The sequence below is a fragment of the Enhydra lutris genome, unplaced genomic scaffold (assembly GCF_002288905.1).
Source record: "Enhydra lutris kenyoni isolate GAN:26980312 unplaced genomic scaffold, ASM228890v2 scaffoldscaffold5, whole genome shotgun sequence".
In the NCBI taxonomy this organism is placed as follows: Eukaryota; Metazoa; Chordata; class Mammalia; order Carnivora; family Mustelidae; genus Enhydra; species Enhydra lutris.
Genome location: NW_019154089.1, coordinates 36198193 through 36224968, shown reverse-complemented (window position 1 = coordinate 36224968; position 26776 = coordinate 36198193). Strand labels below are relative to the sequence as shown.

The window sequence follows — 26776 nt, the reverse complement described above, 5'->3', positions numbered from 1 at the left end:
AAACTCAAGAAACAACAAGTGTTGGTGAGGATGTGGAGAAAAGAGAGCACTTGCGCACTGTTGGTGGGAATGCAAACTGGTGCAGCCACTGTGGAAGTCAGTATGGAGGTTCCTCAAAAAATTAAAAGCAGAACTACCCAATGATCCAGTAATCATATTACTGGGTATTTACCCCCAAAATACAAAAACACTAACTCAAAGGGATACATGCACCCCTATGTTTATTGCAGCATTATTTACAATAGCCAAATTATGGAAGTGTCCATCAACAGATGAATGGATAAAGATGTGGTATACATATACACATATATTATTCGGCCATCAGAATATTGAATTCTTAGGAATTTTATCATTCATCCATAAGAAAGAATGAAATCTTGCCATTTGCAACAACAAGGATGGATCTAGAGAGTAGAATACTAAATGAAATAAGCCAGTCAGAGAAATACCATTTGATTTCACTCCTATGTAGAATTTAAGAAACAAAACAAATGAACAAAGGAAGAAACTAACAAAAAAGAGACAAACCAAAAAACAGACTCAACTACAGAGAACAAACAGAGGGGAGGTGGGTGAGGGGGTAGGTGAGGGGATGGGTGACTCAGGTGAAGGGGATTAAGAGCTCACTTATCTTGATGAGCACTGAGAAATATACAGAATTGCTGAACTGCTATACTGTACACCTGAAACTAATACAACACTGTATTTACATATAGTGGTATTAAAGAAAATAAATTAAAACTCATGTCCTAATCAAAATAAAAGTCAATCAATAGTGCTGGAACACATGGACTGCCACAAGCAAAAGAAGGGAGTTGGACACTTACTTCACACCATGTGCAAAAATTAACTCAAAGACCTAAATGTAAGAGCACTGACAGTATAAAACTTCTCGAAAACAAACTTGGGGTAAATCTTCATGACCTTGGATTTGGCAACAGATTCTTGGATACGATACCAAAGCACAGGAAAACAAAAGAAAAATAGAAAAACCGGACTTTCTGGAGTTCCATGTAAGTTCTGCGTAAGAATTTTACCTCTATAAAGAATTCTTACAATTCTATAATAAAAAGACAAATAATTCAAAATAGACAAAGTCTCTCAATAGACTATTTTCTGAAGAAGATACATAATGGCCAACAAGCAGATAAAAATACACTCAACATAATTAGTCATTACAGATGATTTTAGTTAAACCCAGAGTTCCCATATGACCCAGCAGTTCCACTTCTACCAAAGAAGAAGTAAAACATACACCTACACAAGAACTTGCACATGAATGCTTATAGCAGCATTATTCATGTTTCCAAAAGGTGGACACAAGCCAAATATCCACTAACTGATGAATGGATACTAAATGTAGTGTATCCACACAATGGAGTATTATTCAGCCAAAAAAGAAACAAAGTATGGATACATACTATAACGTGATAACCCTCAGAAACAGCATGCTAACTGAAAGAAGCCAGTCACAAAAGATCACAAAGATCACATATTTTACAATTTCGTTTAAATAAAATATCAAGAGTAGGTAAATCAATAGTGAAAGCAGATTAGTGGTTGCTTAGGGCTGGAGATGCGGAGCAGGGGTGTGGTAGCAAAAGGGTACGGGATTTCTTTTGTAGGTGATAAAATGTTTTAAAATTGACTGTAGCAATCGTTTCACATATCTGCAAATATGATAAAACCACTACATTGTTAACTTTGAATGGGTGAATTGTAAGGCATGTGAGTTAGATCTCAAAGTTGTATAAATAAAATAGTAGAAAATTCAGAGTACAGCTACAGTATGGACTTTAACTATCCATATTCACACTGTGTATCCATGCTTATATCCCTTTAGTCCCCAAATAAATAGTTTTTATTGAAGGCAAGCCTAGCAAATTTCTGCAGAAAAGCCACAATGATTCCTAACTCCAAGAATTTGTACACACCATTGCCTGAGCTTGCCTTCACCCTCCTCTTGCCTAACCCACACTTCAAATATACTTCAGAGTAGCTGGTTCTTGTTTGGAAAACATGCCTTCTTAAGTTATGCCACATCTCTTTAGGCTATAATTTTCAGGAAATCCTAAAACATTAATTATATTGGTGGTACGATTTTATGCAGCCATGAACTCTGATGTCTTGTCTTTCCATGTAAAACCTGTGGTCCTGAAAAGCATCTGACTTCTATTGCCTTTGAATTTCTTCCAGAAAGCCACTAAAGATATAATTGTTGAGTGAATCAGAAAGAAATTTTTCTTCTCTTTATGGCTCACTATTACTTAATTAATAAGTTGTTGAATACTTACTACATACTCAGCACAGGAGCAAGAAGGAACAGGAGCAGCCAATCTGGTTGGAAGCATAAATCTCAGCCACCCACCAATTAAAATCAAAAACAAAGAAACTGAGATTTCACTTCCCTTGACTCCTACCTGCCAGCTTTTTACCTGGATAGATCCAACTTGGTATATCTCTTTTTACAATCCATGGCTCTTGTCCTTGTTCCAACTTGGAGATGACATCTGGTTTGGACATTGGATGCCCTATTATGGAGAAATCAGAGAGGAACTCGGTTGACTACACGGAAGAAAAAAAAGAAAGGGCTCTAGGCACCTGGGTGGTTCAGTCGGTCAATGTGCCCGACTCTGGATCTCAGCTCAGCTCAGCTCAGCTCTTGATCTCAGGGTCCTGAGTCAAGCCCTACATTTAAAAAAAAAAAAAAAAAAGTGCTATTTTAGGAGCCCCACAATGAAGCTGTCCAGCTGGCTCTCGGCGGCAGAGCACAGACCTTCTGCTGGAGAAAAAAAGAGAGCACAAAGTCAGTCATTACCTATGCCAGGAACCCACCCAACTTGATCAAAGGAGAAGAGAGAGGCACTGGATTGGGAATTGTTGTGATATGGGGGAAGCCATCCTTACCCAATGAGACCAGGTGGCTGAAGTTCTCCAGCATCACATCTCTATACAGGGTCCTCTGAGCGCGGTCCAGTTGCTGCCACTCCTCCTTGGTGAAAGCGATAGCCACATCCTCAAATGACAACGGACCCTATAACAGCACGTTCCTGTTCAATCTGAAGTGATCGTTCTTATTTTTACTATAGCATGCCAAATCATATGCCCAGTTCTACACCATGCCTATTCAGAAAAATGACGTAAAATTCTGTCTTTAGCAAGAGGAATCAAACACATTTGAAGAATAGAAGAGCAAAGAGGCTTAATCACAAATGGGAATTCAATAAAGGCAGCATTTCAAATAAATGTATTCAACAAGTGGTTCTGGGAACACTGGACAGTCAATCAGTTCAGTAATAAAGTTGAAACTTCATGTTTTAAAAACAAGAGAATCAATGACTTCCAGAGGGAGAAAAAAAAATCTAAGCATCACAAATTATTAATACTGGTTATCCCAGGAGAAAGGGAATGCTGAGGGTTCCTTTCACTTTATAATTTTTATTTTTTGTATTTTTCAATGTTTTTTTTTAATGCTTTTACCAAGTAGGGATAATTCAAGCCAAGACAAAATATAGCAAAATGATTTTATAAATTGAAAAAAATGAACCAAACTGGCATTCAGTTGCGGAGTACCTTCACAAACCGTGGGACCATAGCAAAGGCTACACAGAATCAGAGACCCCGGCACTCCCAAGTGTTTGCCACTGAATTTTAAGTAAAGAACTGACTACTTGAAAGAAAGAAATCATTCCCCCTTTTCTAGGTTTTATCTCTGGATAAACTATACGTTAGTTCCCCCAAAGAATAATGCTTATAGAATTCAGCTCTAACTTTATGCTGACTGCCTTCTAAAAAAAATTTTTTTTAAAGACACAACCACAAAAAATCTGACACACTTATGCAGAAGTATAGGTCAGGACATCATCTACAGAAGATCCCCCAAAATAAATTTCTTTTTGTCTTAATGGCAAGAAATATTTTCATTGAAAATTCAGTTGATTTTATTTGTGGAGAATGCCAAATCATGTATATGATATCCTCTATCTCTCCACTGTGGCTGCTACATAAGACTGAATAAATTTGACTTTATTTTTTTCAAATTTGCACTTTAATTTTTACACACTTATATAAAATACATAATATAGATATGGATTATATTTATATAAAACATACATATAACAAACATATACATGAACTATAATAGTTGCTTTATGTGGCTTAAAACCACATAAATGTACATAGTACATAGCAACTCATTCCAAGTCTTTGCTCTACCTTTTCCCTAATTCTGATTTCTAGCTTTCTGCACTTTTCCATTTGACTATATGGAAATCAAGTACAAAATAAGCAAGCAACTTACGTGAGACTTGGTCATTTTCTGCTTCTCTTCCAAAAAAGCAGAGGTCTGAGGAATCAGGATTGAAAGACTAAGTCTCCAGGAGCCATTTACCAGTCTAGAAACAACCACCACCAGAAGTCAGATGGAAATCAGGTCACCTTGTAGAAGGTCATTTGATCCTTATAGAAGGGTCTATAAGCACCACGTGAAAAAGTCCTCTTGTAATATGATTACATAGATCTTGTACAAGGTGTATTTTTTTTTAATTTTTTATTTTTTAAAAGATTTTATTTATTTATTTAACAGACAGAGATCACAAGTAGGCAGAGCAGCAGGCAGAGAGAGACGGGGAAGCAGGCTCCCCACTGAGCAGAGAGCCCGATGCGGGGCTCAATTCCAGGACACTGAGACCATGACCTAAGCCAAAGGCAGAGGCTTAACCCACTGAGCTACCCAGGCTTCCCTACAAGGTGTATTTTTAATTGGATGAATGCAGATATTTCTGTTAATACACAAACACCTTATTGTTCCCCTTTGAACCAGCAGTTCTATTTGTAATTCTATCTGTAAGACTCTACCATAAGACAATAATCATGTATACATATGTATGGAAGATTTAACTACAGATGGGGCAGTTCCCTGACAATAAGAATAGGAATGATCAAGTAGAAAACTGAGAACCATATTCCCTAGACACAAGCAGCTGGCAAAATCCTAAGAGCTCTTTTACATTTTCCCCTAATCTAGCAAATTCTCTTGCTAAGTCAATATTCATAGATTAAAACTGTTGACTTTGTTGATTTTAACATGTTTTTGTTTAAGTTTGTATTGCTGATATTCAACAGTGCAGTCATCTATGTAAGAAAATAGTGTCACAGAACCATAGATGAACAGGAATATACGACAATGCAGAAAGATACTTACCTGGTAAATTCTTCTCAGTCCCAGAATGGGTCATGCAGAGAAGGCTGAACTCATTCACAGGAAGTGAGTACTCCCATGAAAGGCAGACCGTTTCCTATGGGGTTATCCCAGGCTGTGTCAAAATAAACCTGGAAGGAAACAATCCAATAGTCATACTCCTCTTTGGACACCAAGCTCTGAAACAAGTAAAAAGCAGGGGTTTAATAAATGTCTGCAGAACACTTTCAATAAACAGGAAGACACGGGACTGAAATTACACCTCATATAAGAAAAGAGGAAGAAAAAAAGCAGCCCTCACATTTCAGAGCTGGCCTGACCCTCAAATTTTCCTCTTTAAGTTAATTACACAGAACATCAGACAAGGTCACTCTGTGACCGTGATAGAATAAGACAAAAACAAGACCTCCCTGAAATCATGTCTGAACACAGACAGACGAAGCATCAACATTGTCCAATACACAGAACAACCCCTCTCCGAGTTAATATGAGTGACTACGACTTCCTCACCTATTACAGCTTTACCGTCAGGATAGTCTCCTCACCCTAGATATTTGAAATCCCCCATCACTGAATTACCCCACTTCTCTCAATATCTAATTCAGAGCAAGGTCCACCCCCTTAGGCCCTCCTCAAAATCACCTAACACAAGGATAAGTCCTATAAGAAGTTCTAACGCTGTCTTACCAGAAGCTCCCCTCCCCCGCCCCGCCCCGCCGTTTTCTCCATGGTGTACCGGTTCCCAGCTAGGTGCTAGAGCCATAAACCCAACTTAATCAACTACAGGGTGTTCCGAGGGAATTGACAATAATAAGGTTAATCCTTTAGATTTGTTTGGTCTTATATCTAAAGAATGTTTTCTTCTATAAGGACGTGAGTGATGGAGGGAGATGGAGGTTTGAGAAAACATCTGAGGAGGTGCTTCAACGTGGGGGCGGCCTCTGACCTGCAGAAATTGTAAAGTGAGGTGTTTCCTACTAAACTAGAGCTGACCCTTACCAGTCTCTGGCTGCATTATCGACTCCCAACAAATCACTGAATCACCAGGTGCAGAAATCACAAATCCCAAAGAGCACCTCCACGGAACCCCGATCACAAGACTGGCCATACAGGTCCACAAATCACTGGCACACGGGATACTCCAACACCTGCATCCCCGACCCACAGATCATACTGCTCTCCCTATTACTGACCCCTTGTACGTACCCAACATTCACCCCACAGACTTCACATCAGTCTGCATAGACCTCCAATTACAGACCCTCACAGACCCCCGCCCAACCCCGACTTCCTAATGACTTAATCCATAAATCCCCCTTCTGACCCCCAGCTCGATTATCAGGTCCCGAAACGTCAGTCCCAGCATAACCCCCGACAGCTGTCACAGATTAACATGGATCGAAGAACTCTCCCGCTTCCTGTCTGGGAGAGGGCGGCACGGGATCCCGAGCATGCGCCGAGTCCAGTAGAGCGATTTTGCCCACTTGGCGTCCTCGGTGGCTTTGTTCAGGAAGCAAGATGGCGACTCCCACGCGCTGTGTCTCCTAGTGGGAGTCGCCATATTGAGAGTCCTGTAGGGTCCGTACACGAGGAGGAATTCGGTTTATTCTTTTTTTTTTTTAAAGATTTTATTTATTATTTATTTGACAGACAGAGATCACAAGTAGGCAGAGAGGCAGACAGATAGAGAGAGAGGTGGAAGCAGGCTCCCTGCAGAGCAGAGAGCCCGGTGTGGGGCTCGATCCCAGGACACTGGGACCAAGACCTGAGCGGAAGGCAGAGGCTTTAACCCACTGAGCCACCCAGGTGCCCCGGAATTCGGTTTATTCTTAACCTGAGTTTGGACTGTGCCACCGTGGCAGCGAGGGGAGGAGGCAAGATGACGGAAAGTATTACACAAACCAATGAGAGCTTTAACAGGAGGATTGGGGAAGAAGTAGCAGTAGTACAGTCCTTTACTGGGAAAGAGGAATTTGGAATGGTACAATCCACTGGAGGCGATTCTACTTAAAAGTACTGATAATGGTTCAGCCCTACACCGGATGATTCCACTGTGGGACCGAGGGGGCACAACTGATGTTCCAGGGAGCGAAGGGGTGTTATAAACCGCTAATTATGCTAAAAACAATAAGAAGGAATCCGCCTAAGGGAAATTACAACCACAGTAATATGTTGCAGGGACCGACTGATGAAAAAAGGAAAATTGATACAGGAAAGAGGAGACTGAGTCACAAAATAATGGAGAATCTGAGAAACAGAATGGAGGGAGACTAAGGGACAAAAGAGGAGAGAGAGGGGGAATGAGAGTAAGAGACCAAGGTCTGAGACTAGGAGATAATGAAGGTAAGGGGGACACTGAAAAAGAAAACTGAAACGAGTGGGAGAGAGAGACGGGGGAAGGGTGACTGACCGTCCAGGTTTGTCTGGAATGTCCCAGGAAATCCTTCGTCTGTACTGAAAAGGTCCAGGTTTGAGGAGATCGGTGGGAAAAGTTGAGGCAAAGTGTGAAACCTGTAAAGTGAATCAAAAAGTAAGGCGGTGAGCAACACTGTTTTTAAACTCAAGTGGATAAGGCACAGATTTTGGGCCTTTCTTAGTCGCTGTAGCCCCCCCCCCCCCCGCCCCCCACCCCGGCCGGTTTCTAATGTTGGCAACCATGACTGTGGTTTGCAGTAATGAATTACCTATCCATCGTTGCATCACTCAGGAGTGATGCGTTTTAAGTATGTAACTTAAATGCATGGCACTCATAAGCATTTACAGTCTTTGGCTTTGTGGATTAACTGTTGTGCTTTGTACGGACATAGCTCTAGTTTAGTTCTTAATATTGTAAATGTTGTGATCGTGTTTTCTAAGAGTTCAGAAATGAAAATGAGAATTACAGTACCAATGACAGCATGACCCATACATCACCAAAAAAAGCCTCTTATTTTAATGACAGATATAAAGATACATCGACACCTGGATTACAGAGGTAAATAAACAGCAAATTGCCTAATATGTAAAAGAGAATTCAGGCTTGGACATAGTGGTGAAGGGGCAGTGAAAGCACATATAACACTAAAACAAATCTAGGATGACAGGCAATTACTTCTAAATAAATAAAAAGGTTTTTGTCTCCCCAAAAGACATAGATAATGAGTTGAAAATAGTGATTGCCCAATTATATTAGACAGCATAAACATGTATTATTGTATAGTTTTATTCACTGATATATAAAACTGAATAACATTACATTTCCAAACTCAAATGTTGCAGCTAGAATGGCCTGTGGACACACAAAAGGAGAAATTTTGGTAACAGATGTGTTGGCCCCTTACAGTGTAGAGCCAATCCTGCTTTCAACAGTATGTCAGATGATACATCAAATCAGGACAAGAAAAAAAATCCCCTAGCTCTTCACTCTTGGACTGAAAAGTGGAGGTCAAACTATCATCTTCATTTTAAAAAGATTTTCATGAAACTAAAGACAATATAAAATTGTTGGTATCTTGTCCAATTGTAAGCTAGGCTTTGCTCATCTATAAAAAATGTTCAGCAGACACTGCAAATGTAAATCTAGGCCAGTTCAATTCACTCTATAAATTTATCAAAGAAAATGAAAACATCTTATGTGCTGAGACAGCATATAGTTGGAGATAACATATGGCTGGAGCATTTTTTCCCCCATCCATTAATTTAATCTATTTACATTAAAGTGACTACTATTAAGAATTTATGTCATTTTGCTATTTGTTTCTATGTGTCTTACTATATTTGTGCCTCAATTCCCTCAATACTGCCTTCTTTTTATTTTTTTTACTGTATACTATTTTTATTCCCTGCTTATTTTTTCTTTGAATATGTCTTATTTAGTATTTAGTAATTATTATGGTTATAATTAACATCCTAAATGTATAACAAACTACTTTGAATCATTACCAACGTAATTTTAACAGCACACAAAGCACTGACCCTTTACAACTCTGCCCTCCCCTTTCATCTTTATGATATTATTGTAGACAAAACTAACATAAGGTCAGAAGTTGTTACAAGAGACAAAAGGTCTTTATATATTGACAAAAGGGTCAATCTATCAAGAAGATTAACAATTATAAATCTTTATGTGCTAAAAAAGAAAGACCAAAAATATTGAGGCAAATAATGACATTATTAAAGGGAGAAATGCACAGTTCTATAACAGTGGGAGACTTCAGCATCCCACTTTGCATAATGGATTGAACATAGAGACATAAAATCAGTAAGGAAATAAAGAACTTGATTAAAACTTAAACTAGCCCTAAGTGACATATAGGACACTATAGCCAACAATAGCAGAATACCAATTTTTTCAAGTTCACATGGAACATACTTCAGGATGTACCATATTTTAGGCTACAAAACAAGTATCAGTACATTTTAAAACACTGACATTGGGGCCCCTGGGTGGCTCAGTGGGTTAAGCTTCTGCCTTCAGCTCAGGTCATGATCCCAGGGTCCTGAGATCGAGCCCCGCATCGGGTTCTCTGCTCAGTGGTGAGCCTGCTTCCTCCTCCCTCTCTGCCTGTCTCTCTGCCTACTTGTGATCTCTGTCTGTCAAATAAATAAATAAAATCTTTTGAAAAAAAATAAAACACTGACATCATATATATTATGTTCTCCAACCCCAAGGGAATGAAATTGGAAATTTATGAGAAGAAAAGCTGGAAAGTCGACAAATATGTAGACACTAAACAGGACGCTCTTAAACAAGCAATGGGTAAACTAAGAAATCACAAGGTAAATTTAAAAATACTTGGAGACATGGGGCACCTGGGTGGCTCAGTGGGTTAGGGCCTCTGCCTTCGGCTCAGGTCATGGTCCCGGTGTCCTGGGATCGAGCCCCACATCGGGCTCTGTGCTCTGCAGGGAGCCTGCTTCCACCTCTCTCTCTATCTGTCTGCCTCTCTGCCTACTTGTGATCTCTGTCTGTCAAATAAATAAATAAAATCTTTAAAAAAAAATAAATAAAAAATAATAAAAAATAATAAAAATACTTGGAGACAAATGAAATAAACACACCATGCCAAACTTATGGGATACAGCAAAGGCAGTGTATGGATGCCAAGTTTGGAGTTGTAAATGCCTCCATTAAAAAAAGAGAGAGAGAGACGGGCGCCTGGGTGGCTCAGCGGGTTAAGCTGCTGCCTTCGGCTCAGGTCATGATCTCAGGGTCCTGGGATCGAGTCCCGCATCGGGCTCTCTGCTCAGCAGGGAGCCTGCTTCCCTCTCTCTCTCTGCTTGCCTCTCTGTCTACTTGTGATCTCTGTCTGTCAAATAAATAAATAAAATCTTTAAAAAAAAAAGAGAGAGAGAGAGAAGCAATACTGCAAGCAATTACCTCACTTTACAACTTAAGTAACTAGAAAGACATGAAAACTAAACCCTGAGCTAGCAGAAGGAAGGAGATAATAAAGATTTGAGTGGAAATAACAAAATAGAGAACAAAAACAATGGAAATCATCAACAAAACCAAAAGTTGGTTCTTTGAAAGATCAACAACATTCACACAACTCTAACTAGACTAAGAAACAAAGACCCAAATTACTAAAATCATACACAGTTGACCATTGAACAACATGGGTTTGAACTGCATGGGTCCACTTACATGAAGGTTTTTTTTCAGTAAATACAGTATGCTACTGTAAATGTATTTTTATTATGATTTTCTTAGTAACACTTTCTTTTCTCTAGCTAGAATACAGTATATTCTCTAGTATACAGTATATAACACATGCAACATACAAAATATGTGTTAATCAACTGTTATTGGTAAGGCTTCTAGTTAACAGTAGGCTATTATTTACATATTGAAGGAGTGAAAAGTGATACATGGATTTCCAACTGCATGGGGGGTGGGTAATTGCCCCTAAACCCCAAGTTGTTCAAAGGTTAACTGTATGATGGTGGCAACATTAATACAGAACTGTAGATGAGTAAGATTATAAAGATACTATGAACAACTCCATACCAACAAATTAGATAACCTGGAAAAAAGACAAATTCCTAGAAGCACACAGACTACTGAAATGGATTCAAAAAGAAATAGAACAGTCCTATAGCAGACTTACAACAAATAGACTGAATCAGTAAGCAAAAAAAGAGAAAAGTTCCGAACTAGATGGCTTAACTGGCAAATTCTACAAAACACATAAAGAATTAATGAAAATTATTCTCAGACCTTCCAAGATTATCTGACTTTTTGATGCTATCCATCTTAGTGGGTGTGAAGTGATAGTCATACAAAGACATCACAAGAAAACTACAAACCCACATCTCTTATGAATATATACGAGAAAATCCTCAACAAAATGTCATCAAACCAAATACAACATATTAAAAGGATTATACACCTTAAACAAAGTGGGATTTATCCTAGAAATAAAAGAGTCATTCATCATTTAAAAATCTATCAATGTACATTAAGAACCAAGGGGGATGAAATCATGATCATCTGGTCATCTCAATTAATGCAGAAATAGTATTTTACAAAGTCCAGCACCCTTTCATGATGAAAACACAACAAACTAGGAGCAGAAAGAAACTTGCTAAACATGATAAAGACCACTTATGAATAACTCACAAATAACATCATATTCATCGTAAAAGACTAAAAGTTTTTCCTCTAAGATCAAGCACAGAACAAGGATGTTTTCTTTCAGGCCTTTATTCAACACTGTGTTGAAATTCCAGCCAGAGAAATTAGCCAAGGAAAAGAAAAGAAGGGCATCCAAATTAGAAAGAGAGATGCAAAACTGTATCTATTCACAGGTAACACAATCTTAGTTAAAAAAAAAAAAATCCTCCTCCTGCTTCACATACAAACTATTAAAAGCTATTAAAGGAATTCATTGAAGTTGTAGGACACAACAAGATCAGCATAGAAAGTAAGTGGTATTTCTATACGATATCAATGAACAATTCAAAAAGGGCATTAAGTTAACAACTGTATTTATAATAGTTTCCAAAGGAATACAATACCAAGGAATAAGTTAAGCCAAACAACTACAACACTTTTACATTGAAAACTACAAAAACATTCCTGGGGAAAAAAAATTAAAGACCTAAGGAAAAGTAAAGGCAGTATGCAATCATTGATTGGAAAACTTGATATTTTTAAGATGCAATATTCCCCAAAGGCATCTACAGATTCAATGGAATTCCTATCAAAATTCAGTGGCTTCTTTCACAGAAATGGAAAAGATGATCCTTAAATGCATGTGGAATTACAAGAGACCCAGAATAGCTAAAACAACCTTGAGAAAAAACTAAGTTGGAGGGCTCACACTTCCTCATTTCAAAAGTTATTACAAAATCATGGTAATAAAAGTAATGTGGTACTAGCATATGGGTAAACACACAGATCAAGAGAATAGAATGGAGAGTCCAGAAATAAACCCATGCACCTATATTCAAGTGGTGTTTGACATGGGTGACAAGATGATTCAACGAGGAAAGGACTGTTCTTTCAACGAATGGTCCTGGGAAAATCTGCTAAGCACATGACAAAGAATGAAACTGAGTCCTTCCCTTACACTATATGCAAATAGCCAACAAACACATGAAAAATGTTTGACATTATTAGTCACCAGGGAAATACAAATCAAAACCACAATGAGATACCACTTCACACCCACTAGGATGGCTCGCATCAAAAAGTCAGACAATAACAAATGTTAGTGGTTAATGACGATGTGGTGAAATCAGAACCCTCGTACACTGCTGGTGGGAATGTAAAATTGGACAGCCAGTTGGCAGTTCCTCAAATGGTTAAACATAGAATTACTATTGGACCCAGGAATTCCCCTGCCAGGAATCTATTTTTAAAAAATATTTTATTTATTTATTTATTTGACAGAGAGAGAGATCACAAGTAGGCAGATAGGCAGGCAGAGAGAGAGGGGGAAGCAGGCTCCCCACTGAGGGGCTCAATCCCAGGACCCTGGGATCATGACCTGAGCTAAAGGCAGAGGCTTAACCCACTGAGCCACCCAGGCGCCCCCCCCAACCCCCACCAGGAATCTAACCAAAACAACTGAAAGTGGTTTGTCCACACCAAAATGTATACACCGTTTACATAACTAATCATAAAAGTCAAAAGGTACAGACAAGCCAACATCCATCAATGCTAAATGGATAAGAAAAGATGGTACATGCTTATGCAATGGAATATTACTCAGCCATAAAAATAATGAAGCACTGATAAATGCTGCCATATGGGTGAACCTTGACTATATTACATTAAGTGAAAGAAGCCAATCACAAAAGAGTTCATGTTATATGATTCCATTTAAATGAAAATATAAATAGAATAGGTACATCTATAGAGACTGAAAGTAGACTACTGGTTGCTTAGGGCTGGGAATGTGGTGAATAGTGGAGTGAAAGCTGAAGAGTATGGAGTTTCATTCTGATGTGATAACAATGTTCTAAAATTGAGTGCGGCAATGGTTGCATGTATCTGTGACTATACTAAAAGCCACTAAATTAGACACTTTAAGTGGGTGAAGTATATCTCAATGAAGATGTTCTTTAAAAAGCTGAAAGTCTTAAAAGTAGTCAGAGGAAAACAGACATATTCCTTTTGAAGACTAAGATTATCAATTGACTCTTAATAGAAACTAAGAAAGCCAGGGGCGCTCGGGGGGCTCAGTTGGTTAAGCAACTACCTTCAGCTCAGGTCATGATCCCAGAGTCCCCAGGATCGAGTATCAGATCGAGCTCCCAGCTCCATGGAGAGTCTGGTTCTCCCTCTGACTTTCTCCCCTCTCATGCTTTCTCTTATTTGCTCTCTCTCTCAAATAAATAAATAAAATCTTAAAAACAAACAAACAAACAAACAAACAAAAAACTAAGAAAGACAGAAAACAATGCAGTCCCAGAAGATGTATAGAATTCTGAGTTATTCCTTAGTGGAAGCACTAGGGAAAACTGTATCTACTCCATCTGCCTAGAAGTGGAAATACCTTTATAATTGTTCTTTACCATAAAGTTTTAATATTTTCCATTTTAATCTTTTTTCCTTATAGTAACATGTTAAAGAGTCTCCCCACCCAAAGATTTAGTACATATAATCTTATATTTTTTTAAATGTTCATAATTTTACAGTTTCATTTCATTTATTTATTTATTTATTTTTAAAGATTTTGGTTATTCATTTGACAGACAGATCACAAGTAGGCAGAGAAGCAGGCAGAGAGCGGGGGCTGGGGGGGGAAGCAGGCTTCTCACTGAGCAGAGAGACCGATGCGGGGCTCGATCCCAGGACCCTGGGATCACGACCCGAGCTGAAGGCAGAGTCTTCAACCCACTGAGCCACCCAGGCGCCCCTACAGTTTCATTTTAGTGCAGTATTTCACACAGAGTAAGGGCATTTACTACAGAGCAGAGGCTGACAAATTTTTTTAATAAAAGGCTGAATAGTAAACAATTGAGGTTTTGTAGGCCATATGGCCTCTCTCATAAATCAATTCCTCCATTGCAGAGTAGCAGCAGCCATAGACAATAGTAAATAAATAAATGCTGCTGTGTTCCAATAAAACTTCATTTATAGACACTAAAATTAGAATTTCACATAATGTTCATGTACCTTGAGATACTATTTTATATTAAGCATATTTTTAATTTTCTCTATGTTATGATGTTTTGACCTCCTGGGATGGAGGTCATTGCTGGCTGGGGAAACTCCTAGAACTAGTTCATTCCTACTGTGATAACTTGCCTGACAGCACTCCTCTCATAGGTAAACCAGCCAATCCCAAGTCCATGCTCTTAACCACCTCCTTTATCTAACAGTCACACACCAAGCTAATATTCTCCGGCCCTAAATCAATCCAGGCCCAGGTAATAGAAAATTAAGGACAGTCCCAATATTCCAAAGCCCACCAGAATTATTCAAACCAGCCATCCTAAACTGTTTGCTCTGTTCTGCCTATCCTTTCCTATGAAAACGTCAGTAAAGGCTATGGTCTATGGTGCATTTATTGTGATGAGCACTCAGTGATGCATGGAATTGTTGAATCACATATTGTACACCTGAAACTAATATAACACTATATGTTAACTATACTAGAATTTTTTAAAAGCATTCATATCTTAAAAAAAAAAAAAAGAAAGGGCTATGCCTTTACTCCTACCTCTTAACACTGGTGCTTCTCCCTATGGCCCTGTGTGATATTATAATCTATAAGAAAAACATACCTGGTCACTCAGATGACCAAAATCTATTTCTCTATACCTTTGGTATTGTCAGTGGTTCCTGGATCACAGCTTCCAAAACACTTGGAATTTCCCGAATGATAAGAGCAATGGGAGCATATTTTGTCATCCTATTGGTCTCCTGCCCTCAATTTCTGAAATTGCTTTAGAGCCATAAAGGTGAAATTGGTGTCTTATTACTCATAATAGCCCTTTTCCACCGTAACTGGGTTTACATTACTGATGTGACTTGTGGAAAGCACCTAAACATTGTGGCTGGTTGCCAGGGCAACCAACCAAGAACACAGGGATGAAACTTTCAGTCCCACTCCCTGATCTTCAGGGATGGGATAGGGGCTGGAAGTTGAATCAAAAACCAATGGCCAATGACTTAATCAATCATGCCTATGTAATGAAACTCCCATAAAAACCCAATAGGACAGGGTCTGAAGAGCTTCCAGGTTGGTGAACATGTGGGGATATGGGGAGAGTGGCTTGTTCCGTGAGCGTGGAGGCTCCACACCCTCTCCCCATTACTGCCCTCCATATGTCTTCCATTTAGCATTCCTGAGTCATATATTTTTTAATTTTTTTAAAGATTTTATCCATTCACTTGACAGACAGAGATCACAAGCAGGCAGAGAGGCAGGCAGAGAGAGAAAGAGGGAAGCAGGCTCCCCGCTGAGCAAAGAGCCCGATGTGGGGCTTGATCCCAGGACCCTGAAATCATGACCTGAGCGAAGGCAGAGGCTTAACCCACTGAGCCACCCAGGCACCCCTGAGTCATATATTTTTATAATAAATCAGTAATCTAGTAAGCAAAATGTTTGAGTTCTAAGTGGTTCGACCAAATTAATTGAACCCGAGGAAGGGGTGGCGGGAACCTCTGATTTATAGTCAGTCAGAACTACAAGTAACAACTAGACTTGTGACTGGCATCTGTAGTTGAAGAAAGAGGCGTGGGAACTCCACTCAGTAGCTGGTGGGTCAGAAGCATATAATAACCTGGGCTTGCTTGTGGCTAGGGTCTGAAGTGGGAAGGGGTGTCAGTCTTGTAGGACTGAACCCTTAACCTGTGAGATCTGATGCTATCTCCCGGGGGATGTGGCAGAATTGAATTAGGTCATAGGACACCTGGCTGATGTCAGAGAATTGCTTATTGTTGGTGTGAGGAACGCCCTCAGTGGAATTGGGACCCAGAAACTTTGACCCTGTGTTCCATTTCTAGGCAAACTTTGAGTAATATCAAACTTTTCTTTCAATGAAAAGACCTTTCTGTGTCATCACAAGTCACTTATATAAACTAAGACCCAAATAAACCTCTATTCTTTTATTTTTTTTTCTGGTCATTTACAAATGTAAAAAACATTCTGTGGTCACAGAGAGTGCAAAAACAGGCAGCTGGTTGATGTGGCCAGAGAGTGGCAGTTGACAACCTATGCTCTACAGCCATTTTGCCTTGCTCTCCCACTAACTAGCTCTGTACCCCAATAAGTGGATTAATCTGTGTGTCTCAGTTCTTTCATGCCTAAAATGGGGTTAATAATAGAATCTGTTTCATAGAGTTGTTAGGCAGCATTAAATTAGTTAATATATTTAGAGCACCTAGAATCATGCATAATACATAGTCTCAGTGATTTCTGACACCAACTAGCTGGAACTGGGCCAAACTTTACAAGTTAAGGGCACAATCCTCCATAAGTCTGCCCTCACTTCAGTCCCCAGCCAGAAGCCCAGGAGTTCTCTGACCACCCTGTGGGCACCTCTGGCTAGTGGGCTAAAAATTCAGGGATTCTCAGTACCCCTATGATACTTCAATAATTTACTTCAATGACTCACAGAACTCAGGAAAGCACTATACTCATGATTGCAGTTCTATTATAGCATTAGGATATGAAGGAGAACTAGCCAAAGGGAGAAACTCATAGTGTGAGGTCGGAAAGGGTTACAAAAATGAAACATCTGTTGTCCTCTCTGTGTTGAGTCAGGATGTCATACCCTCTGAACACCTCAATATATGACGATATATATAATATTGCCAACAAGGGAAGTTCACTTGAGCTCAATGTCCAGAGTTTTTATTGAGGTCTTGTTACCTAGGCATGAATGATTGAATCACTGACCTTCAAACTGAACACAATCTCCAACCCTGGTTCGCTCCTCAGAGGTTGAGAGGTCCACCAAATGCTATCTTGTGATTCAAAACCCCAACTCTCTAGGCATACATCTTTGTGGAGTGGCCAGCCCCTACCGTGAGTCATCTTCTTACTGTTAACTATCCAAGGGCCCACCATGAATCATCTAGGTAGGATGAATGATTAGGGCCCAGGAGGGACATTACTAGGGAAATTCCAAGCATCTAGAGGCTACCTTTCAGTAACCAAGGACAAATCTTTATTTTGCTAGTCATATTCTTTACTCCAAGTAAATGCTATTTAGGTATTTCTTTTTGTTGTAACTTTTAAGTCAGGAACCTGGCACAACACGGAGTGATCATCCAAAAATTATTTTTTTTTTTGCCAAATAACATTTCTCTAGAACTACAGATACCTATCAGGGCACTGATTCACATGGCACTAGATCAATGTGGAGCCACAGCATCTTCATAACATCGAACTGCCCTGTAGAGGAAAACTGTTTCTAGGTTTTCTCGAGTTTTTCTTTTTCTTTCTTTCTTTTTTTTTTTTTTAAGATTTTATTTATTTATTCGACAGACAGAGATCACAAGTAGGCAGAGAGGCAGGCAAAGAGGTGGAAGGGAAGCCGGCTCCCTGCTGAACAGAGAGCCCGATGTGGGGCTCCATCCCAGGACCCTGGGATCATGACCTGAGCCGAAGGCAGAGGCTTTACCCCACTGAGCCACCAGGTGCCCCTCTGAGTTTTTTCTTTTTACTGTTACTCAGACGAGTTAGCTATTGGTCTTCATATTTGTGCAATCAAAATTAATTTGTGTGTGTTCTTAGAAAATATGCCATTGTTAACTTTGATTTACAGGCATTTTAATGAAATCTCTGAGACGTATTTCCCCTTTCGTCAAAACTCTGTACTCACAGGTCCATTCACGAAAGCAGAAAGGCTGACCACAAAAATTTGAAAGGCTTTGGGCTCAAACTCAAATTCCAGAGTTAAGTCCTCAAACTTTTAAAGAAACGTGCTCACGACTGGTAGAATTCTCGAAACGTTGGAGGTCTTGCCGATGTCACTGGACTCCTAGCTCAGTGCGCCCATTAGACCCTCCATCTGGGTCTATTTGGAGCAAGAGCTTGGAGACCTCCGGAGGGGACGTAGTGCGGGCATAAGTTGCAAAGTGCCGCGACACCACACGCTCTCCCGGACTCTCGCTGCGCATGTGCAGGCCGCAGCGCAGGCATTCTGGGAGATGTATTTCGCAGTCGAAAGGACCCGGCTCCCTTGAGACCCGCGCGAGGCGCCCTCTTCCGCGCATGTGTGCCCTCCTGATTCTCACGGCAGTGTCCCAGGGGAGGGGGCGAGTACGGAGGCGCTGAGCACCGTGTCTGGTTGGTCTTGGTCGGGGCTGGAGGTGCGGGCTCGTGGAGGATAGGAAAGAACAATAGGGTTCAGCAAGACTTTGGGGTACGCGTGGATCGGGGTGGTGTCAAAAGCTACAGCGACCCTTCTCAATCTGGGTCTGTGAGCCCGGGGTGGGCGAGGTCCCGGGACTGAATTCTTGCTGGTGTAGCGCTGCAGGTGTCGTGCCTGGAGCGCGTCCGGCGGTGCCAGTGCGCGCCTAGTAGTGGACACTAAGGTGAGAAGCGCCCTCCCGGGTGCAGAAACAGAACCAAGCTTTACTGAAGGTCTGAAATGTTCTAGGTGGAGTGCTGCCTGCTTTTCCAAAGGCATCTAACCTTTAACCCTTACAGCAGCCCTCTAAGTCAGTTTTTCAGACCATCGGCTGCAACCCACTAGTGAGTATGAGTGGTGAAATCTGTTTCATGAGCCAAGACTAGTATTTTTATTTGCCAGTACTTTTAGGTCCGGTATAATTTACACAGAATGATTTGCATATAATTTACAGAGAACAAAAGTGTAAAGTGTGTTGATGCACCCGTGTAACTACCACCCCCATCAAAATACGGGACATTTTAATTCCTCAGAAAGTTCTGCTGCTTTTTAGTCAGCCCTTCCTCCCATCTCCTTAAAAACCAACCAGTTTTACAATTTCTATCTCTATAGGTTAATTTTGCCTTTGTAGAATATCATATAAATGGAATCCTACAGTAAGCAGGCACATTTAAAAAATAGGTAAAATACTGTAAAATACTGCATATGTATACCCTTGTGATAAGGCTTATTTTATGAAATTTACTACATATAACTGTATTTTTAAAAATGACTATTTATTGGGCATCCATGAACCAGGCACTGTTTCTGGTGCTGGGGATAAAGTACTGAATATACAGTACTGAATGAAGTAGACAAAAATCCCTGCTGTTATGAAATTTTACTTTTAGTAAGTAGAGACAGCCAATTAATAATAAGCATAATCATATAGTATATTAGATAGTAAATGATATATTAGAATTTATACACAAAGTAGATCAGGGTAAGGGAAATGGGGGGAATTAAGTTCAAATTAGGTAGACAGCAGAGGCCTCCTTGGTGATTTTTGAGCAAAGACTTGAAGAAATAGAAGAGTGGGGGTACCTGGTTGACTCAATCTGGTTAAGCATCTGACTCTTTTTTCTGCTCAGGTCATGATCTCAGGGTCATGAGATGGAGCCGTGTGTCTGGCTCCATGCTCAGCTGGGGGGTGTGCTTGAGATTCTCTTCATCTCCCTTTGCTCCTTCCTCCCTGACTCTCTGTCTCTCTGATAAATAAATCTTTAAAAAAAGAAAGAAAGAGAAGAGTGTGCTGGGTAGAGGGAACAGTCAGCATGGACACACACACACACACACACACACACACACACACTAACATACTAACATTAGGTTGTTTTGTAAAATATGTTTGTGTTACCTTAATCAATGATTCTTACCTTAATCACTGATAAAACACTGATATTATTTCTAATTTTACTGATCCTGGAGAGGTGACATTGACTCACTTGCCCAAGGTCAAATAGCCAGCAGGTAAATTCAAGCCCAAATATTTTCCTCCAGATCTTCTACTCTATATATGTCTCCCAATCTAAAACATAGCATTTAACTGATCTCTACTCTCCCTTAGCTTAAAACACAGGGATCTCACCTCCCCTGGGAAAAATTCCAGAAAGACTGTTGCACGAATCTCACCATGTAGACATTATATTTCCCGGGTCTGTTGGTGTCTCTTCCGCAGTTCCTGGGCCCCACTGAGAACCTGTTGCTGGTATATTCTACCTTCAGACTCCAACCTGTCTGTGTTCCTACAGCCCGGGTTAGGATCCACAGGAATGCCTGAATAAATGGTCAGAGAAGGATGGGCACCAACTACCATTACATGCAGTTAAATATTTGGCAGCATCATTTTTTAAAAAATTTATTTATTCGACAGAGAGAGAGATCACAAGTAGGCAGAGAGGCAGGCAGAGAGAGAGGGGGGGAAGCAGGCTCTCCACCAAGCAGAGAGCCTGATGTGGGGCTCGATCCCAGGACCCTGGGATCATGACCTGAGCTGAAGGCAGAGGCTTTAACCCACTGAGCCACCCAGGCGCCCTGGCAGCATCATTTTTGATGACCATAAATTACTTTACCTTTGGAGTGTGTATTTGTTTGTTTTACCAGTTACTTAGGTTGTTCCAACTTTTCAGTGTGTTAAAAAGTGCTGCAACAGATATTCTTGCAGACAAATCTTAGTGCAAATCTGTGATTTTTCTCACAATGAATTCTGGAGGGCCCAGGAGACATTCTCCCACAGAGTGGCTTCCTCAACCCAACAGCTGAGGCACCCCTGTGTGGCTTTGAAAAATATGCTCCCAGTGATTCTGGGATCTTCAAGTCATACCTGGTCTGTCATGGCTCCATTCCTTCCCCTTACCTCTGTATTCATAGATCTCTGTCTTCACCCAAAGGCTGCAGAGAATGACCAAGTCCCAAGAGAGTTAGTTTTTTCCATTATATAGGAACAGTAATGGAAGACTAAAAATGACCATGTGAGCTAAAACCATGCAAAGCAATCTTAATAATCTGGGATTTTTTTTAATAATGGTTATAGTTGTTCTATGACCTTTAAAAATTTTGGTTACAACATTAAATCCTCTTACTGTTGATCATACAAGTATAGGAAAATGAAAAGTAGCAAAACAAATATTTAGTACATTGTTATTTTGAAGCATTGACAATTAAAATATTTTATTTCTTTGTTAAAACAACTTATCAAGAGCGTTTGATGTGGTGCCTTCTTCTCTTTGTATAACTTGGTACCAAGTGAGTATCTTTTCTGTGCCATGCCAATTGGATCAGATTCAATATTTGGTCCTTGTATCTAGGACAATCTGTTCTAGATATTTATGGAGTGTTCAGTAAATGTTTGCTTGATGATTTAGTGAATGAATGGCCTAATGAATAATGAACAAACAGTGTAAAGTATCTCAAATATGATGTTTGTGTTACCCACAAAATGAAACATAAAACTAGAAAAATGGGCATCAAAGCATAGTGCTAGAGAAACAGAATGAGACCAAATTAGTATAATATCACCCAAAATGAAATGGGGCTAAAGTTCAGCAAACATTATCAAATAATGAACATGCTTTAAACGAGTTGCCATGCTTTTTTTTTTTTTTTTCCATTTGGTGCAATATTGATGACTTTAGTTGGAATAGGAATGTGTTGTTGCAGGGACCGGTATCATTCAAGGACGTGGCTGTGGATTTCACCCAGGAGGAGTGGCAGTATCTGGACCTTCCCCAGAGGGATCTATACAGGGATGTAATGCTAGAGAACTATATCAACCTCATCTCAGTGGGTAAGGACCACTTCCCAGTGTTGATGGCATGTGCCTAGTTAACTACTTTTCCTTTCTCAGTTGCTCCAAATAATCAGCCCTTTGAAGTACTTTTACAAGTATGGCTCTGGGTCTTATTAGATTTAAGATTGACTGTCTTTGGGAGGTATGGCTACAGGTTTGCTTAAAGACCTCTCTTTTTCAGGTACAAATGGGTACCTTCATCAGGCAGTCCCTGAAAAAGTTCAGGGTTCGAAGGACCTGAAGCCCAGGTAGCTAGGTCCAAATCCCATATCATTTCCCATTGACAGGATATCAAACCACAAAGCCATCTGTGATCCACAAGTTGGAACAAGGTGAAGAACCATGGATGATGGAGAGAGAAATCCCAAGTTGGAGCCATGCAGGTGAGTTAGCTAAAGGGCTCTGTGGCTGGAAGGGAATGAAATTAAGATCACAGTTGACCCGATGTTTACCAGAGGTTAGGTGAAACAGGGGAAAGAAATTAAGAGTATACTTGTCACGATGAGCACTGTAATACACGGAACTGTTAAATCACTCTGTTGTACCTGAAACTAATACAACACTATATATTTACTGGAATTTAAAAGGAATTTTTTAAAAAAGATCACAGTTGATCAGTAAGGGTTGGCATCTTTGAAAAATATGCTTCAGGACTCTCTTCTTGAAGCCCTTGGACCTTTGAAAATAGCTGGGACGGTTGGCATAATTTCCTTATTTACCTGAATGCTATTTCCACAGATCAGCTTTCTATATTTGTGCCCTCTTTGCATGGCTATTAGAGAGCCACATTTTCCCTTCCAGGTATATTCTGCCTGTGGTTCTTACCAACTTCATTTAAGACTTTGAGGAGTTTTTTTTTTTTTTTTTTTTTGCAAAATAAACATCACATAGAATTTACTGTTTTTAAGTGTGCATTTCAGTGGCATTAAGTACATTCACACTGATGTGGTACCATTGCCACCATCCACCTCCAAAGCTGTTTCAACATCACCATCAACTCCACATGCTACCTCCCTGCTGGCTACGCTAACCACTACTCTATTTGCTTTGCTAGGAATCTGACTATCCTGGATACCTCATATAAACGAAACCAAACCGTATCTGCCCTTTTATGTCTGATTTATTTTACTTCGTATACTATCTTTGAGGTTCATCCATGTTGTAGCATGTGATAGAATTCGATTAATTTTCAGGGCTGTATAGTACTCTCTTGTGTGTATATGCCACATTTTGCTTATCCGTTCATTTGCAATGAACATTTGAGTTGTTTCCACCTTAGGGCTACTGTGAATAATGCTTCTAAGACCATTGATGTCCAAATATCTGTTTGAGCCCCTGTTTTCAATTCTTTTAGGTATACTCCCAGGAGTGAATTTGCTGGACCATGTGGTAACTCTGTGTTTTCATTTTTAAGGAATTGCTGTGACCTTTCCCACAGCTACCATACACAATTTTACATTCCTACCAGCAGTGCACAAAGGTTCCAGTTTTTCTGCATCCTCACCAACACTTGTTATTTTTTTTTTTGTTTTTCTAGCAGTGGTCCTGATGGGTATGAAGTGGTATCTTTTTGTGGTTTTGATTTGCACTGAATGACTAGTGATGTTGAGCACATTTTCATGTGTTTTTCGCCATCTGTGTATCTTCCTATGAGAGGTGTCTAGTCTAACCTCTGGGGAACCAGTGCTGGATAAAGAATGGAAATCTACTCACTGTCTTTAAAGACTGATAGCTTATATGTCAGGAAGTGGATTAGGAAGTTCCGGAGAATTTTTGAATTCTGAGCCAAGGAATGACTTTATTGCTCTGGATGTAGGTAGCATAAGTTGAACAGTAGTCACATACTGTCAGAGGTTTACAAAATAGATGAAAGTGAAGACAGATAGGATTTTAGATCCAGAGTGAGAAATCTGCTGCTTAGCGTCTCCACATTAACAGAATCCAGAAATTTGAAAAACATGATGTAAAGCAAAAGTGGCAAGCACATAGTTGTCAGTAATAATACACATAATAATGGTGTCTCACGAACAAAACGTATTATGTGTGAGGCAGTATTCTGAGTACCTTACATCTGTTGACTCCTTTAATTCTCATGACATTGCTACGAGGTAGGTACTGTTGTTATCCTTTTCTATAGAAGGGGAAGTCGACTCCCAAAGACATCAAGGAACTTGACCTGTGTTACATGTCTAATTAGTGATGGAGCTAGGATTGAAACCCTGGTAATCTGGACTCAGTACCTGTGTTCTTTTTTTTTTTTTTTTTTTAGTACCGGTGTTCTTAACTGTGATTCCTCTTCCATATATAGTAAGTAGAGAAGAAGGTGGGGAGAGTATTGAAAAGTCAGGATTAATGCAGTGTCTGTGAACTATTTTAGACTAAGATGATACACTCAGCAGTGAGAATTCGATGGTTCATCTAACCCTGAGGCAGGTAGTATTTGGCTTATCCTGTGGCTTATTTCTCTCTCACTGGACACACAAGTTCCTGGGCCCTCAAACCCATATAAGAACGAATTACTGTTACAGCTTTTCGAAGCACTGGCTACAAAGGTGTTCCTGCTTGCAAGCGGGCTTGATGGCTTTGTCAAATCAGCTTCACGTTGATGGATGAATAGACAAGAGCTCAGAGACACTGGAAGCAAAGAGATGTGTGAGGATTAAACTGGAGCAATCCAATGAGTCGATGAGGCACCAGCTCAGATCTCTCTGTTCCTCCTCCAGTGTCTCCTTTACTTCCTCTAATCACCATTTCACCCAGTCATTGTAATTCTCTAGATGGGCTCTTCCTGTGGACCCCATAAGAGCTGTCCTCCTTTTCCCCTTTTTATTGCACCTTGTAATCATTTTCATTTCTCTTCCTGGTTTGCGAAGTCCTATTTGCATATAGCAAGATATATTTGTGTTTTTGGTCATATTCTCTGTTTCTGTTTCTGCAAATGTAGTGGTTTTTTTTTTTAAGTTGTGGTTTTCTTACAAAGCTCAAGGGTATAGATTCCATTAAACTTGGTATTTCTATTTGTTAGGGATACTAGCCTTAAGGTAAAGATTCATTCTCACAATCGGGTGAAAAGTTATGAGCCATAATACATTAGCAGAAATATTCACAAACATATAGCTAATTATGCTTCCTTATAGAAGAAGTCTGGCATCTTGATGACCACTTGGAAAGGCAGCAAGAGAACCAAGAAACACTTTTGAAGTATGTTGCATTCATCGACCAGGAAACTGTGACAGAGAAAAAGGGGAACAAGTATAATGCACTTAGAAATATATTTCCTCCGAGCATAGACTTTGTTTCTTCCAAACAAAGACCCCAAAAATATGACTCCTGTGACAGGAGTTTGAATTATTTGGGTTCATTTAATGGTAACAGAACATATGCAAGAAAGAAGGAATGTAGCGAATGTGGGAAAGTCTTCTTCCAGAAGTCAGACCTCATTATGCATAAGAGAACTCATACAGGAGAAAAGCCCTTTGTGTGTACGGAGTGTGGGAAGGCCTTCAGCAAGAAATACAATCTTGTTATCCATCTGAGGATCCATACGCACGAGAGACCTTATGGGTGTACTGAACATAGAAAAGCTTTCGCCCATAAATCACACCTCATCGAACACCAGAGAATCCACACTGGGGAGAAACCCTATGAATGCCATAAGTGTGGGAAGGCCTTTTTTCAAAAATCACACCTCAACATTCATCAGAGAACTCATACTGGAGAGAAACCCTATGGGTGCGATAAATGTGGGAGAGCCTTCAGCATGAAGTCACACCTCTTTGTACATCAGAGAATACACACAAGAGAGAAACCTTATGTGTGTACCAGGTGTGAGAGAGCTTTCAGTGAAGTGTCCTGCCTTATGAGACATCAGAAAGTCCATACTGGGAAGAAGCCTTATGAATGTAATGAGTGTAAAAAAACCTTTTCTGAGAAGTCTGACCTCAGTATACATCACAGAACTCACAAAGGAGAAAAGCCCTATGAGTGCAATCAATGTGGGAAAGCCTTCAGACATAGCTCAGCCTTCTGTTGACATAAAAGGACTCATAAAGAAAAAATTCCTTAAAAGAGAAACTAATATGGGAATATCCTCAAACAAAAGCCTCAGGAGAAATCAAATCTTATATGTATCGAGAAGTCAACCCTATTAATTCAATATATTTTTAAAGCATGCAGCTTTATTTTTGTTTCAGATGTTACCCATGTTAAAGTATAAATGCTCACTGTGGCCTATAAAGACCGTTGGAGTATTCGTAAGTGGACTAATCAGAACGTAATTAGAAAAGCATACACGGACAATCTGCAAAGTATGAAAACACTATAGTTCTAGTTGTATTATAATATGTTATGCACCACAGAACATAAATCATATATTGGAATTCTACATGTGAAGTTAACATAAATATGAATATAAAGTAAGTATTGCAAGTACAATGACATCGACCAAGGTC

The 26776-nt window shown here is 39.8% G+C and overlaps 2 protein-coding genes across 3 annotated transcripts in view; one reads left to right on the top strand and one right to left on the bottom strand.

The window, feature by feature from the left end:
* Positions 1-4452, bottom strand: part of LOC111141015 (zinc finger protein 300) — a 32936-nt gene extending 28484 nt beyond the window's left edge. Inside the window, exons 1-3 of one of the 2 annotated variants that reach the window (XM_022493332.1) lie at positions 4438-4452; positions 2908-3034; positions 2436-2531 (exon numbers count right to left, since the gene is read on the bottom strand). In XM_022493332.1, the coding sequence (XP_022349040.1) occupies positions 2436-2531; positions 2908-3034; positions 4438-4452 (238 nt within the window). Of the gene's footprint in view, positions 1-2404; positions 2532-2907; positions 3035-4300; positions 4352-4437 lie in introns of those variants that run through there. The other variant, XM_022493335.1, reaches the window with a different exon arrangement.
* Positions 4453-5687: 1235 nt separating this feature from the next.
* On the top strand, positions 5688-26358 carry LOC111140761 (zinc finger protein 300-like). The gene is made up of 4 exons (XM_022492955.1): positions 5688-5726; positions 22196-22322; positions 22613-22708; positions 25463-26358. Exons 1-4 carry the CDS (start codon positions 5688-5690, stop codon positions 26356-26358), a joined length of 1158 nt encoding a protein of 385 aa, XP_022348663.1.
* Positions 26359-26776: the final 418 nt, after the last annotated feature.